This window comes from Cyprinus carpio, chromosome B20 (genome assembly GCF_018340385.1).
Source record: "Cyprinus carpio isolate SPL01 chromosome B20, ASM1834038v1, whole genome shotgun sequence".
Taxonomy (NCBI): Eukaryota; Metazoa; Chordata; class Actinopteri; order Cypriniformes; family Cyprinidae; genus Cyprinus; species Cyprinus carpio.
In genome coordinates, this window is record NC_056616.1 from 16,501,179 (window position 1) to 16,515,974 (window position 14,796).

A 14,796-nucleotide genomic window follows, 5' to 3' on the forward strand; every position below is an offset into this window, starting at 1 on the left:
GCGAAGGTGACAAGATTTAACTCCAGTAGACTTGCATTTTAAAAACTGGCAGAAAGTTGGTAACAGAATGCATAGGCAAAAATCACATTATATGTGAAAATTTCAAATCATTAAATCAATGTTTATTTAGTTTTTTTTTCCTCCAAGTTAGTAAACAAACCGTTTGGGTTTTTCTCTTCAGGTATTTACACTGACCTATAAAAATAGACAAGCAATTGCAGGAAAATGGAGAACTCTGAAAGGGATGATACCCTTGAAGTATTTACATACATAGAACATTTATCATCACATTTAAAGACTAAATAAATCCAGAAATGGCCATAGCCATATGTCACAGATGCAACAAAATTATGGACTTTTCATTGTTATTTAAAAATAAAACCACTTTGATACAATTTACAACTAGCACACATCATAAATGACCAAGTTTTAACTTAAGCTATGATACATTTCACATCCAAGTATTTTAAGTCACGATCTAAGCAGTGACGTGTTTTTCAAGCAGCATTCACTCCAGACATTTTTTCCATTGCATTTACTACAAAAAAAACATTGATTTCTTGTATTCTTCCCAAGAGAAAATATATATTAGTATTTAAGCCAAAATCTTTGAATTTGCAGCAAATAAACAGAAAGAAGGCCATTCGGTATTTTAATTGAATAAATGTCATCAAGTCTGTCCTACAAAAATAAGAGCGATTTTACAAAAGCAGTCTTTTCTGTTCCTATGTGTTCAAGGTAAAGACGTTGTTCGAGAGGGTGTTCGATAACACACATTCCTCCCCCGTTCCCATTTCAACTCATCTCTGCTCACAACGACGCTGAACATCTCATGATCAGTGCCAGAAGATAAAGAAATCTTTCATTTGGCTTTGTTGCCCTTTGCTTACTTGGCTATCAGAAAACAAAAAAGAGATGTCACTGGAATAGTCTCTATTGTCAGCCTTTACAATGGCTATTTTCTGTACAAAGGAACAATTAGTTACATTTCATATTCAGAAGATCAAATTCTCAATGGAAAAGTGACTTGTTTTTCCTTTTAGGAAAGTGCGCAACCTCCTGTTCCTACTCATCAGCCCTGAAATGGATGCTAAATTGGGGTGGGCATCAGGTCGGGTTTCACGGTGACAGTAGGGCTTGAGGTGTGATAACGGCTCAACATCGTAAGCATGAGAATTGCCAACCTGGGACTGAAAATGCACTGGCCATGCTACAATTGAAAAGCAAATGTTCACAAGCTGCTACCGCCCACTGTGATTGCTGGGTCCTTTGCTTCTCTTAGTGGGGTTGTGTTGACTTTGTGAACTGCCATGAGCTAAAGTCTGTGAGTTGGTGGCCACAGAGCTCCCTTTAGCCTTTGGGGAGGAGGTGCCAGCTGGAACAAAGGCAGGTGTGGTTGAAGACCGAATGAGAGCCGGTTGTAAGGAACCAGTTGCTGGAATACCTGGAAGAGGATTAATTAACAATGGATGAACTGTTATAGACCTTTTCACCAGGAGTTCTGCTAGTCAATGTCGAATCTTCTACCTTTGGACACACTGTAGCCGTATGCGGCATATGCAGCTGCAGACGCTGCTGCCGCCCCTGCCATCGCCCCCGCCATTGCTGCAGCACTGCCCGCGGTGGACTTCCGTCCTCTTCCCTTCCTCACAGAAGATGACTTCCCGGCTCCTCCAGAGCCTTTGGGTCGTCCTCGACTCCGACCGGACCTTCCCCTGCCTGGACTGGATATATCTTGAGAGGAGACACCTGGGACAGAGTCATGTGATGAAATGGGTTAGGATTAAAGGATTAGTTCACTTCCAGAATCATTTACTTACCACCATGTCATCTAAGATGCTCATGTCTTTCTTCAGTCGAAAAGAAATTACGTTTTTTGGGGAAAATATTCCAGGATTGTTCTCCATATTGTGGACTTCAATGGGATCCAAAGGGTTGAAGGTCCAAACTGCAGTTTCAATGCAGCTTCAAAGGGCTCTACATGATCCCAGTCGAGGAATAAAGGTCTTATCTAGCCAAAGTACTGTATATACTTTTTTAACCACAATTTATTTAGAAATAAATTTATTTTAGAAAACGACTGATCGTTTCGCTATCCTTTCGCTAATCCTTATTCCTCAGCCAGGATCATGTAGAGCCCTTTGAATCTGCAATGAAACTGAATTTGGACCTTCAACCCATTGGCTCCCATTGAAGTCCACTGTATAGAAAAAAATCGTAGAGTGAGAGAAAGACATGAACATCTTGGATGACATGGGGGTTATCAAATTATCAGGAAATGTTTTGTTCTGGAAGTGAACTAATCCTTTAAGGGCTTCTGAAAATGCAGCTTTTCCATCACAGGATTAACTTAAATTTTAGTATATTAAAATGGAAAATAGTTCACTTGTAAAAATATTTCACAATAATACTGTTTTTCCTGTATTTTTGATCAAATAAATGCAGCCTTGTTGAGCATAAATGATGTCTTTCAAAAACCTTAATAGATTTACCAACCTCAAACTTGGCAGTGTATCCTCAAACTATGATTTCACAGATCTACAACTATTTAACAGATTATGTGCCAGCCAAACACGTCAATATGTTTCTTCTAAATTGATGGAGTGTGCCATTTTTCCTCTAATCCTCAGTTTATTATGAGGTTGCATGCCAAGGCTATCAGAATCACTGCGGCCCAGACTCACGCACACCATGTCTCCTTTCACAGGCAGACTCAATCCAACAAACCTCTGCACTCTCAGCTTTATGGCCTAGACTGCAACACTGCTTATTAGCACTGCTCATCACTCGACAGGAAGGCAGCCAGGTCTGTGCTAAATGTGACCCTGTTAAACTATATTCAGGGATTTGAACGGTAAAGCAATAAGCTCCAACAAACACATATAAGACCAGAGAAGCAAGAAGTTGTAGCAAATGTAGGTAAAAACATTTGACTCCTTACGCATGCATAACTCGTGCAATGCATTGAAGGGTGCGAGACGTGAATTTAAATTGTAATCACAAACACATGAATAAAATTCCACACTTCCCCGTGTGAAAACACTTCGCACAGCAAAAACCCGAAAAAAAATCCTTCCGAAGTGAAGTAAACTTCAACAGATTTCCCCTGCTCAGGGAGTAGGGAGCAATGAACACTGTGTAGGGACCATGTCAATGGGAAGACAGTTCATGCACGGATCTCACTTCCAACGAGCTGATTATCTGAATCAGGTGTGTTAACAGAGAGAGACGTGCAAAATATGCAGAGCTGGGGGGCATGAGGACTGGAATTGAGAACCGCTGATCTAGCCTATAGGCTACTCTTATCTGTATTACCAAAAATGACAGAGTATTTTAAGTTATTTCCGCAGGAGGAAAAAAATACAAGGGATTGCACGAGTGACTACATGACATGCAGTAAGCACGATAAACTAATACTCCCACACTTCTCATAAACACTTGATATGCGCACATATTCATCTAAATTCACATCAGAGAGAACCGCCGTATATCTGAGAAACAGCTGTGGCGATGCCCAAAACAGTAGCTTGGCACATTTGGCCATCAATACACAGACAGCGAAGGCTCTGGTTTGAGATTGTAAATGGCAAGTAAATATATCCCCAGAGCTCTCTGATGTCATATTGCCTTTGATTCACATTCTGAAATGCTTGTTCACTAAATTCTAGATTGACTGTATAAAAATATTTGGGAACTAACTGATCTAGGCTACTTGTTTAATTTCATAAAATGAAATCCCAGTTCCTTGGTGCATCTACCAACCCAGAAAATGTGAAAAAGACATCCCAGTAAAATTTTTTTCTGCAGACTTGTGAACAAATGAGCATATCAGATTTCGCTCCCCCCATGACGTAGAAAGGGGATTTAAAGTCCCAGCCTTAGAAAAAAACAAGATAGTGGTGGATTTATTGATTTAATTTAGGGCTGTGGGATATGGACAAAAAAAACCTATCACGATTTTTTGATCAATTTTGCGATTTCGATTTTAATCACGATTTTGACCCACACAGACATGCTTTACAGTCATAAATGCATTCAGTATAAATTTGAAACATATTTCCAAAAGAAAACCAATGAGAGCTTTATCAAAAAGTAGAACAGACGTAAGTCAAAATAATCACTAAGTAAAGATGTCAAACAAAATGTCTAGACATATGGCAAAAAAATAAAAAAAATAAAATCCATGTCCAGGGATTTTTTTTTTTTTTTTTGCCATGCATTGGTCATAGAGCTCATTGTAGCGGTGCCTCAGGTGCAGAAATATATTAATTGCCAAAGGTTCACACGTACTCCGTCCGCAGTGCATATACAGTATGTGTATGCAGTGCAGAAGCAGCAGCGAGAGCGCGTTATTGTAACGCGGAAGCACATAAAAATAATGCGCGAGCGCGAATCTCTCTGCTCAAAACCAGACACTCACTGCTCAGATACACGCTGCTCTCATCCAGAGAGAGTGCGCGCAATTAAAACATGTCTCCTCTCACTCACTCACTCACTCACTCACAACTCTCTCTATGCTCATGCGCTAGATATTCAGTCTTTTCACACCTCTCGATTTCTAACCTTTTCTGTTCACATCTTTTACCGTGTGCAGTGTAAACGTTCTGATCCTTTAACATGGGCTCGGAAAAAATACTCATCACAGACAGAGAGTGTGAACCTGGAGATAGGCATATGCCCAGTCTGTTCTGGCGCTCCATTTAGGTGCGCTGCATTCTGATTGGATCGGATAGCGTACTGCGGGAGGTCGGGACCGCGAAAATCGTGCTATAGAGCGATTTAGAAATCGCGCACGCTCAAATCTGATTTTATTACGATTTCGATTAATCGCACAGCCCTAATTTAATTACTGTATATTATGCTGCTGCCATACAGATCTAATATAGAAATGCGATTTCTTTCCCAGCTGTTTACCTTCACAGACATAAACGACTATTTTTGTAACTCGTGTGTTTTTAACATAAACGTGTGTGTATTTGACAATTTAATCGCAATAAGACACAAAAGAGAACTTTCTGTGCACATGCTTCAGATGTGTACGCTCAGAAAACCGTCTATCAAGTTTAAACTAAAACCAAACATGTTTTTTTAGCAGAGTATCTGAGGAACAAGCTGTAAATGCACAGCCCTATTCTGAAAAAGGAGGTGGGGAGCAGCAGCTCATTTGCATTTAAAGAGACATGCACTAAAACAGCGTGTTTCTGCTTCCACTCAAAATAGACATTTTCAAAATTATATAATAAATGATCTGTGGGGTATTTTGAGCTGAAACTTCAGACACATTCTGGGGACACCTGAGACTTATATTACATATTGTAAAAAGGGGCATAAAAGATCTCCTTTAATATGTGAAATTTTATGTATATGTGTAATACAACAAAGCTTTCTGTGAACTATATAAGTCTGAATGTAATTAAAAACTAACAAGAATTAAAACAAGGGCACCCACCATTCATTGTGTCAGACACAGAGCCGGCGATGGAAGCGGGAGAGTTGGTGGCACGGGACTGTGGAGCAGAAGACACAGGTTCGTCCACAATTACCAGCATGTCGCTGCTGCTTTCGTCTGCAGGAATGGAGCTGGGCTGGAGCTCACTGCTCAACGAGATCTGCAGGGACACATAGTTCTGGGGGTGAGACAGGGACAGAGGGACAGCACCACGAAGGAAAGACAGCAGGACCAGAAGATGGACGAGGAGGAGGAAGAGCGGCGTGAGATCAATGTAGCAAGTAAATGAGAGGATGTGTGTTGACAATGGCATAATAGCTCTATAGAAATCATCCATTCTTTGGGAAAGTTCTCACATGATTGTTTTGTGGACTCATCAGCTAAAGAAATGTCATTACAGGACCAGCACTGTACAATAATTCTTCCTGACACCATGACCTCTGCAATTCAACAAACATTATCAGGATCACACAGTTCAATCCAGTCCAGGAAGTGCATACGAGTAGAGTCTCGTACAGTCTTACCTCACTGAAGGGGCTGGGCATGGCAGAGTCCATGTCCACACTGATGAACGAGTCTTCTCCATCTGCCGACAGATTGGAGTTGTCTGCAGACGGGACGAAAGGGATGACCACATTCACACCTTCCTTCTTCCTCTTAGTGTCTGGGTCATCTTCCTTTCTCCTTTAAAATGAGAGGGATGCATGGAAACAGGACAGTTGGACAAGGGTGGTTAGGACATTTTCTTAATTTTCACATACAAAATAATTTGATATATCTATAAGGATTTCTACATCAGGATCTTTTAAAATCTTGATAGTAAATTTTTTTTGTGATAGTGACTATAAAGCAGTGCTATTTTAGTATTTATATGCTATTATAATATTTACATTTTGGATAAGGTTTTATTTTTATATTTCATGTTAAGTGTTTAGTCTAAGTTTCAGTAATTTTGATATGTGCTTCTGTCATTTTTGTTAGATTTCTTTTAATAGTTTGATTTATCATTATTTTGTCTTTATTTCAACTTATTTATTTCAGTTAGTTTCAACTTATATTTATATTTTATTTGATTTAAAATGGTTTTTACTTACAAACTTGTAATAGTTTTAATAGTTTAATAGTTTTTAGTTACCACACATCCTTGAGTGGTATATACATACCTACACACACATATATTTTTTATCTATTTTATTATTGTTGACCACTGCAGAGGAAGCACTTACTCTTTCTGCATACTTCTCCCTCTTCCTCTTCCGCTCTTTCACCTTACTGCTCTCCTCCAGCTGCCGTTTCTCTTCCTGCCGTAAACGTACTGCCCGGAAACACAACCAAATCTTCCAATCAGAGCCGAGCAATTCATTCATTTATTAACTCATTTAGATTACACATATGCATGTATTATCATAAACCGAGTGGTAACTCACATTTTTTCTCCAGCTCCTCATCATCCAGCAGCAAGCTGACCACCTCTTTGGGCTTCAGGGTGTCAGGTTTAAAATTTTCTCCTGATATTACCATCCTCTGAATCTGAAGTGCAGATCCCACAGCCGAAAGTGATTATTGAGACAGAGAATAAATAAATCAAATCAGTAAAAGCAGAAAGAAGAGAAAATTTGACTCTTGGAAACATACACTGACTATGTTGATACAGACATCCTGGACTACATGTTTAAAGCACATATGCAATTACAGTATAATTAGTAGTAATTAGAGTTGAAACCATAGGCTAAATATTCCTTTAACCCCCTTGTCACTGCAAAGACTCTTCTGAGGTTTGACATTTAGATAAATATAGCTTTGTAACTTAAACTGACTGATGTAAGCTATCAGGAGAAAAAAATTGTCCAACCATTGCAGAATTAGCTGAATTAAAAGGAAAACTTGTTACATTATATTTTGTGTAACCTTCTGGCCCGAGGAAGGCACTCGATACTGTGTACTAACCTCACTCTTTTCTTTGGCTCTCTGTAGGATGCGTTCCTCAATTGTCCCTTTGCATATAAGCCGATAGACTGTGACCTGCTTGGTTTGTCCAAGTCTGTGGGCTCGATCCATGGCCTGCTGGTCAACTGTGGGGTTCCAGTCACTGTCATAGAAGATCACCTGGAAAGAGAGGAAACGGCTAAATTGGTAACGTGAAATTATCTCCTCTTATGATCTCATTCCTATTCGTGGTTATTCCACAGATGCCATTTTTAATCCTTGCACATACAATCCACCCTGGTTTAAAATACTGTTTAAGGCTCAAATTGCACACCTCTTGTAACCACTTCCAGAGACTGCTGCACCGTTATTTGTTTATTTAATACCTTTCTATTATTGCAATATCCATCATTTCAGATAAACCCACCCCAAAACAAACCGTGGTAGGTCGCGTTACATGCTGACCATTTGGTCGAAGTTTCAAAGTGTCCGTGTTAAGGTCGACGAGTTCAGCAGCTATTACTACATGAGTGCTAAATGTCTTTGAGTTCATACAATATTAGAGGCCGTTCTCATGGCCTCTGGTGGGGGGAAGGCAATCTGGTAATCATGATGTGCTGATGGGCTGCGGCCTCACCGTGTCTGCAGCTGTCAGGTTGATCCCCAGGCCTCCGGCTCTGGTACTGAGGAGGAAGACAAAAATATCCGTCCTGCAAAGGGAGGGGAGACCAGAACAGTGAGAGAAAGTAAACAAAGCGGAGGCAGATCGTGCTCTTTAAGGGGCCTGCCCAACCGCCCAGGATTTACACAGAGAGACGTTTCAACATATAGCACACTCCTCTAGAAAATAAAAACCAGAGCCCACTGCACCCACAGAGAGCTGAGCTAATGCAAACCAGACCCCATGAGGAAGGGTGGGGAAAGAGAAGAGAGCGTAAAACCCTGACAGCACCGCCAGGGAAGAGGAATTTACGCTTGGTGACATTTTGGAAAAACAAGCCCCAATTAGCTTTAAGAAGAGACGGGCGCTTACAGACATGTGCGTCTCCTTTTCAAACCTTGCTGTCGGGCTGCTGAAAACTTGCTGAAAACTCACCGGCTCTGGAAGTCAGCCACCATGTCCCGCCGCTCTGAAATCTTGGATGAACCATCCAGTCTCATGTAAGTATGCTTGCGGTACACCATGTACTCCTGCAGGTCAGTTGAGAAACATTTCAAGTAAGAAAATGGAAAATCATGCAGGCAAACAAGTCAACGATATTAAACTGGTATGTCTTTTTCACTTTAATTCTCTTTTAAAAAATCTGCAAGGCCGGTTTTGAATAACGTCCCCCTTTACACACAGCCACAGATCCTCATTAGCATTGCAGACTCTTCTCAGAGACTTTTCTCAGATGACCTCCCACTCTCCTACACCACCCAGAGTGAAGTCTCAACTCCATCAGGCCTACCACTCCACTGGACGGCCTCCCAAAAGCACATCTGGACCATATGAAGCGAGCATTAGCACTCTCTTTGACATTAAATGTCTTTGATTAGGACTTTGTTCCAGCCTGAAGTAACATTAGATCACAAATCCCAAGCTTCTCTGCAGCTGTAAGTAACAAATGACACCATCTTAAACAGCATTACACCGCTGAGAATATAAATCCTGGTTAGTAGAATGTCGAACATAACATGATTTAGCCTGAGACTTAGGAACAAAGCCCGGAATATGCTTGAACAGATCTCAAGTGGGAGTTGAGCCATTGAACACATAATTAAAAAAAATACAAATAAAAACTTAACCAAAACACTCAAGGGATCTGCTTGGAGAGACACAAAAAGAAGACAAGACATGACAGTCATCGGCTTCTGCACAGAGAATGCATTGATACAGGGGTTTCCAAACTGTGCTCCAGTGACCTACAAGGGTTTCTAGGGAGTCTGCAAAAATTGTGAAAAACGAAAAAAAAAAAAAAAAAAAAAACATTTTTACAAAATGCATTTTAGGGCTGTCAAAGTTGACATGTTACCTTAAGACAGAAATTAAATTAGTTTAATGCAATGTTTTTAATACATTTTAAGCATTTTAACAGTAAAACATTTTTTGGATTATATTTTATTTAATTTCAGTGACAATTATTTAATTTTGTATACATATACAGGTCCTTCTCAAAAAATTAGCATATTGTGAAAAAGTTCATTATTTTCCCTAATGTAATGATAAAAATTAAACTTTCCCGTATTTTAGATTCATTGCACACCAACTGAAATATTTCAGGTCTTTTATTGTTTTAATACTGATGATTTTGGCATACAGCTCATGAAAACCCAAAATTCCTATCTCAAAAAATTAGCATATCATAAAAAGGTTCTCTAAACGAGCTATAACCTAATCATCTGAATCAACTAATTAACTCTAAACACCTGCAAAAGATTCCTGAGGCTTTTAAAAACTCCCAGCCTGGTTCATTACTCAAAACCGCAATCATGGGTAAGACTGCCGACCTGACTGCTGTCCAGAAGGCCATCATTGACACCCTCAAGCGAAAGGGTAAGACACAGAAAGAAATTTCTGAACGAATAGGCTGTTCCCAGAGTGCTGTATCAAGGCACCTCAGTGGGAAGTCTGTGGGAAGGAAAAAGTGTGGCAAAAAACGCTGCACAACGAGAAGAGGTGACCGGACCCTGAGGAAGATTGTGGAGATGGACCGATTCCAGACCTTGGGGGACCTGCGGAAGCAGTGGACTGAGTCTGGAGTAGAAACATCCAGAGCCACCGTGCACAGGCGTGTGCTTTTGAACCAGAAACAGCGGCAGAAGCGCCTGACCTGGGCTACAGAGAAGCAGCACTGGACTGTTGCTCAGTGGTCCAAAGTACTTTTTTCGGATGAAAGCAAATTTTCCATGTCATTCGGAAATCAAGGTGACAGAGTCTGGAGGAAGACTGGGGAGAAGGAAATGCCAAAATGCCTGAAGTCCAGTGTCAAGTACCCACAGTCAGTGATGGTCTGGGGTGCCATGTCAGCTGCTGGTGTTGGTCCACTGTGTTTTATCAAGGGCAGGGTCAATGCAGCTAGCTATCAGGAGATTTTGGAGCACTTCATGCTTCCATCTGCTGAAAAGCTTTATGGAGATGAAGATTTCGTTTTTCAGCACGACCTGGCACCTGCTCACAGTGCCAAAACCACTGGTAAATGGTTTACTGACCATGGTATTACTGTGCTCAATTGGCCTGCCTACTCTCCTGACCTGAACCCCATAGAGAATCTGTGGGATATTGTGAAGAGAAAGTTGAGAGACGCAAGACCCAACACTCTGGATGAGCTTAAGGCCGCTATCGAAGCATCCTGGGCCTCCATAACACCTCAGCAGTGCCACAGGCTGATTGCCTCCATGCCACGCCGCATTGAAGCAGTCATTTCTGCAAAAGGATTCCCGACCAAGTATTGAGTGCATAACTGAACATAATTATTTGAAGGTTGACTTTTTTTGTATTAAAAACACTTTTCTTTTATTGGTCGGATGAAATATGCAAATTTTTTGAGATAGGAATTTTAGGTTTTCATGAGCTGTATGCCAAAATCATCAGTATTAAAACAATAAAAGACCTGAAATATTTCAGTTGGTGTGCAATGAATCTAAAATATATGAAAGTTTAATTTTTATCATTACATTATGGAAAATAATGAACTTTTTCACAATATGCTAATTTTTTGAGAAGGACCTGTATTTTGCGACTTGTTTTTATAAAGCTCTACAAGCAAAATAAATGTCTTTATAAATGAAAATATATAGCTTCCTTTATATTTTAGAACAGGGTTCCTAGTTTGAAAAATGTATTATGCACATTACAAAAGTAGTCTGGTTATATCAGAGGTTGCGTTAACCGGAAAAATTTTCATCATTGCCAGAAATTTCTTTTGCAGTGATGGAAAAATCTGAAGGCTACGGAGCCCGGCACATGAAATGCAGGAAAAAAAATAGTAGGCTAAATCGTGTGCACGATTTACTATATCGTTCCCTCAATTTATAAATCGTGCGCACGATTTACTAATTTGTTACCTCGATTTGCTAAATCATGCACACGATTTATAAATCGAGAGAGCGAATAAGTAAATTGTGCGCTCAATTTAGCAAATCGAGGGAACAAAACAGTAATCGTGTGCAAGTTTTAGTACATCGAGGGAACGAATTAGTAAATCGTGCACACTCTTAATTTTTTTTTGCATGTAATGTGCGGGGCTCCATAGAAAGCCGTCCGTCACTTTGACAGATTACACTGAGGGTGATCTATTTTAATTTATAACTTTAATTTCCACCCCTGTCCAGTTGGTGGCAAGTGCGCTCCTGTGTAGCAGAAGAGAGCGGGAACATCAGCTCCAGAACAAAAATAAAACTCACAGTCAGTACCCACTAGTAAAGTGAAAGAGATGATCAATTCATGTATTGGCGCTGCCGCTTCACTTGATCTGAGGTGTCTACAGTGATCTATCACACCACATTAAAGAGCGACAAAACTCTATATTTTGCTTGAATTTCCTAATAAAATGGAATCTGAATTTGAAATCTAAGACTTTGTTTCATATCATAAGTAACAACACGCAAAGCTTAGCCTATTGCGATTTATTGGATGGTAGGTGTACTATATGACGTGATATACTATTTGCATGGTTCATTTATCAACTGAAAACAGAAATGCTTGGGATTTAAGAATCAATATTGGTTCATAAAAATTAGAAATTTCATAAAAAAATTAAAAAAAATTTACCCAGCCCTAGGCTATTTTGTTTTTAGTGGCCTCTGCTATCACTGCGTGATGTGGTGTTGAACATGAAAAGTGATCTCTTAATAAATAAATAAATAAATGCATAAGCCTATATGCTTGTCCTGTTGGTTCATTATTAAAAATGAAAATGTGAACAAAAATACAAGCAATGAAATGTGTTATTAGAATTAAAATATGAAAATTAAAATGACGGGTAATGGATAATATATATGGATAATATATTATCCATCACAAGCTGCAGGGGTTGAGAAAAAAAGACAAATTTGTGATGCAATCTAAAAAGGAAAGTCATTTCAGAGGCGGGGTAAGTTAATACATTTTCATGAAAGAATGTAAAGCCAAACATTTTTTTCTTTAGAATTGCATGCATTGATGAATCGTTCACAATAAGACCAGGAATGTGTATCCAAAAAGAAAATAGGATCAATCAAGATTTTCATGTTGTCAAAGTAAAAATATAAGGTGTAGATGTACATGTCTATGCCAAAACTAATGGCCAATCAAAGCCAAAGGTTGATGCCATGTTTTTCCATGCTTAACTTTTTCTTTAGACCAACTACTTCACAAATAAAGGAAGTCAAATCTACGTAATCAGACTTTAGAGAGACTGCCATGGAAAAAGGCTAAAGCCAAAATGAATCGGAAGGAATTCCTATTGACTCTAAGGAGGTGTTTCTAGACAACGAGTGCTGTTGTGTAGGACTATAAGCAGCCTGTGTTGACAATGTTATTGGAGGCTTCTACTTTTAGCCCCATGTTTGGCTTGCTGCTGAACATGTGGCAAACAACTGTGTGCCTCTGGAAAAAGTGATTGTTTCCTCCAGTTCTCTTCTCTGAACTTTTGTCCAGCTTTAACAATATGAAACTACTTTACAGCAAACGTTCCCTTCACAATGCTTGATCAAATACAAACCTCTCCTTTTGTGGGATTAACACTCAAAGTACAATGAACAGGTAAACAAAAACAAGTACAGCACAACCTCAGATATCTACAATTGCTTCAGTTTAGACCGATTTCTGTGGACATGAAGGAAAGGTTGAAGGTTAAAGGAGAAAAACACGTCACAATGACATGATGTAGTTACGTAATGTTCACAGGCCACAGAGCTGTCAGTCACGACTGTGAGAAGTTCCTGGAAGCACTCACCTCTAAAAGGTCTATCATGCGGGTCATCTGAGAGTAGATGAGAACACGGTGGCCCTGAGACTTCAGTCGAGTCAGCAGCAGGTCTAGAGTGTGAAGCTTCCCGCTGTCTGTGATCAGAGACTCTTTGTCTGAAGAACAAAGAGGAGAAAACATTTCAAAACACTGAAAAATGGTCATGTGTCAGCTCACAAGATCAAAACTGTATCCCACAGTGTCGGAATGGAGCTGATTAGACAAATCAAAGCAATATAATGAATAAGCTTGTCGAGTGACAGCAATTTCCCCTCCATGCTCCAACGTTCTACAATCCCTCCGCTCCAGGTTTTCCATTTCCTGCTCCTCACTTGCCGATGACAGAAACCCCACTCTCAGCAGCAAAATTTGTTACAGATACGCTGTAAAGTTCTTTCAGTATGTTTGTTTTATGATATCACGAACAATTAAGCACAAAGTGAAAAGTTCTCTTATGTGGAAAAAAATATTAGAGAAAAATGGTATGCTTTATTGAAAGACCAAAATTAGGCAAAAATATACTGTATGTACTACACTCAGGATGACAGGTGTTTATTTTTTGTTTTGTTTTTAAGTGATGCATGACATATTTGTACCAAATCGGTTACAGATTACAGGAGTTTTTTTAATTTCTTATTTTTTCTGTATTTTTACATTTAAACTAACATGAATCTTACAAAACAATAACTGATTGATACTGTTAAATGTAAATTTGTGCAAAAAAAAAAAAAAAAGAAGAAGAATGATATTGTTGTGAATTTGATAGTATTGAATTTTGACTTCAGCCATAACATGAGCCTATCAACATCTAGTATTTTAATGTTGGTGCATCTCTAGTTATTTCTTTGTTTGTTTGTTATCATCTAAATTATTTTCTGAGGTCATTTTAGCCAAAAAAAAAAAAAAAAAGATTTTCAATTTCCATACTGTGCATTATACTGTTGTTGTGATGCCTAAATGCACTTTCATGTAGATTTAAGTGTTTTTTTTTTTTCTTTTTATTAAACACCAAATTGTACTGAACTTTGTCTTTGGCCATAACATGAGCTTATCAATCGATATCTACCATTTTAATGTTGGTGCATCTCTAGTAACTTTTGTTTGTTTTCATCTAATCCACATCATCCTCTAAATGCTAATCAAGTTGTATATTATGTTTTTCAAAATTTAAGGTGGTCATCAAATGTACATCAGTTATGTAAGTCATCAAGACATTTGATTGAGGTTCACAGACCAGAAAATTATGTGCCAATGGTCTGTCAGTGCTGTCACCCCAACAGTGCTTACAAAAGAGGAAGCACGGGCTTCCCATTGTTGACTGGTGCAACCCTTGACCCTAGGGTCAGCTCATGGGGGGGAAGTTAAATGACCCTGCTAGTCACGGGCACTCAGAAAGTGATTATACACACAAAATGAGCCGGCTGCCAGAGCAATCTAGAGATCCCAAGAGACAGTTTGAGGCCTGCTGGCCGAGCCTTAGACAGTACAAAA

General features: G+C 39.3%; 1 protein-coding gene across 4 annotated transcripts in view; it reads right to left on the reverse strand.

Moving 5' to 3' along the window:
- Positions 1-94: 94 nt before the first annotated feature.
- The window catches only part of LOC109096297 (chromatin-remodeling ATPase INO80-like), a 39,200-nt gene continuing 24,498 nt past the window's right edge, over positions 95-14,796 (reverse strand). For 2 of the 4 annotated variants that reach the window (XR_006157445.1, XR_006157446.1), the window contains exons 28-35: positions 13,294-13,421; positions 8,472-8,566; positions 8,013-8,085; positions 7,397-7,555; positions 6,877-6,979; positions 6,672-6,764; positions 5,974-6,133; positions 5,468-5,609 (exon numbers count right to left, since the gene is read on the reverse strand). Coding sequence is in view for 1 of the 4 variants with exons in the window: in XM_042746252.1 (XP_042602186.1) it covers positions 1,242-1,444; positions 1,528-1,749; positions 5,450-5,609; positions 5,974-6,133; positions 6,413-6,414; positions 6,676-6,764; positions 6,877-6,979; positions 7,397-7,555; positions 8,013-8,085; positions 8,472-8,566; positions 13,294-13,421 (1,394 nt within the window). In the remaining 3 variants the exon portion in view is untranslated. Of the gene's footprint in view, positions 1,445-1,527; positions 1,750-5,449; positions 5,610-5,973; positions 6,134-6,412; positions 6,415-6,671; positions 6,765-6,876; positions 6,980-7,396; positions 7,556-8,012; positions 8,086-8,471; positions 8,567-13,293; positions 13,422-14,796 lie in introns of those variants that run through there. The other 2 variants (XM_042746252.1, XR_006157444.1) reach the window with 2 other exon arrangements.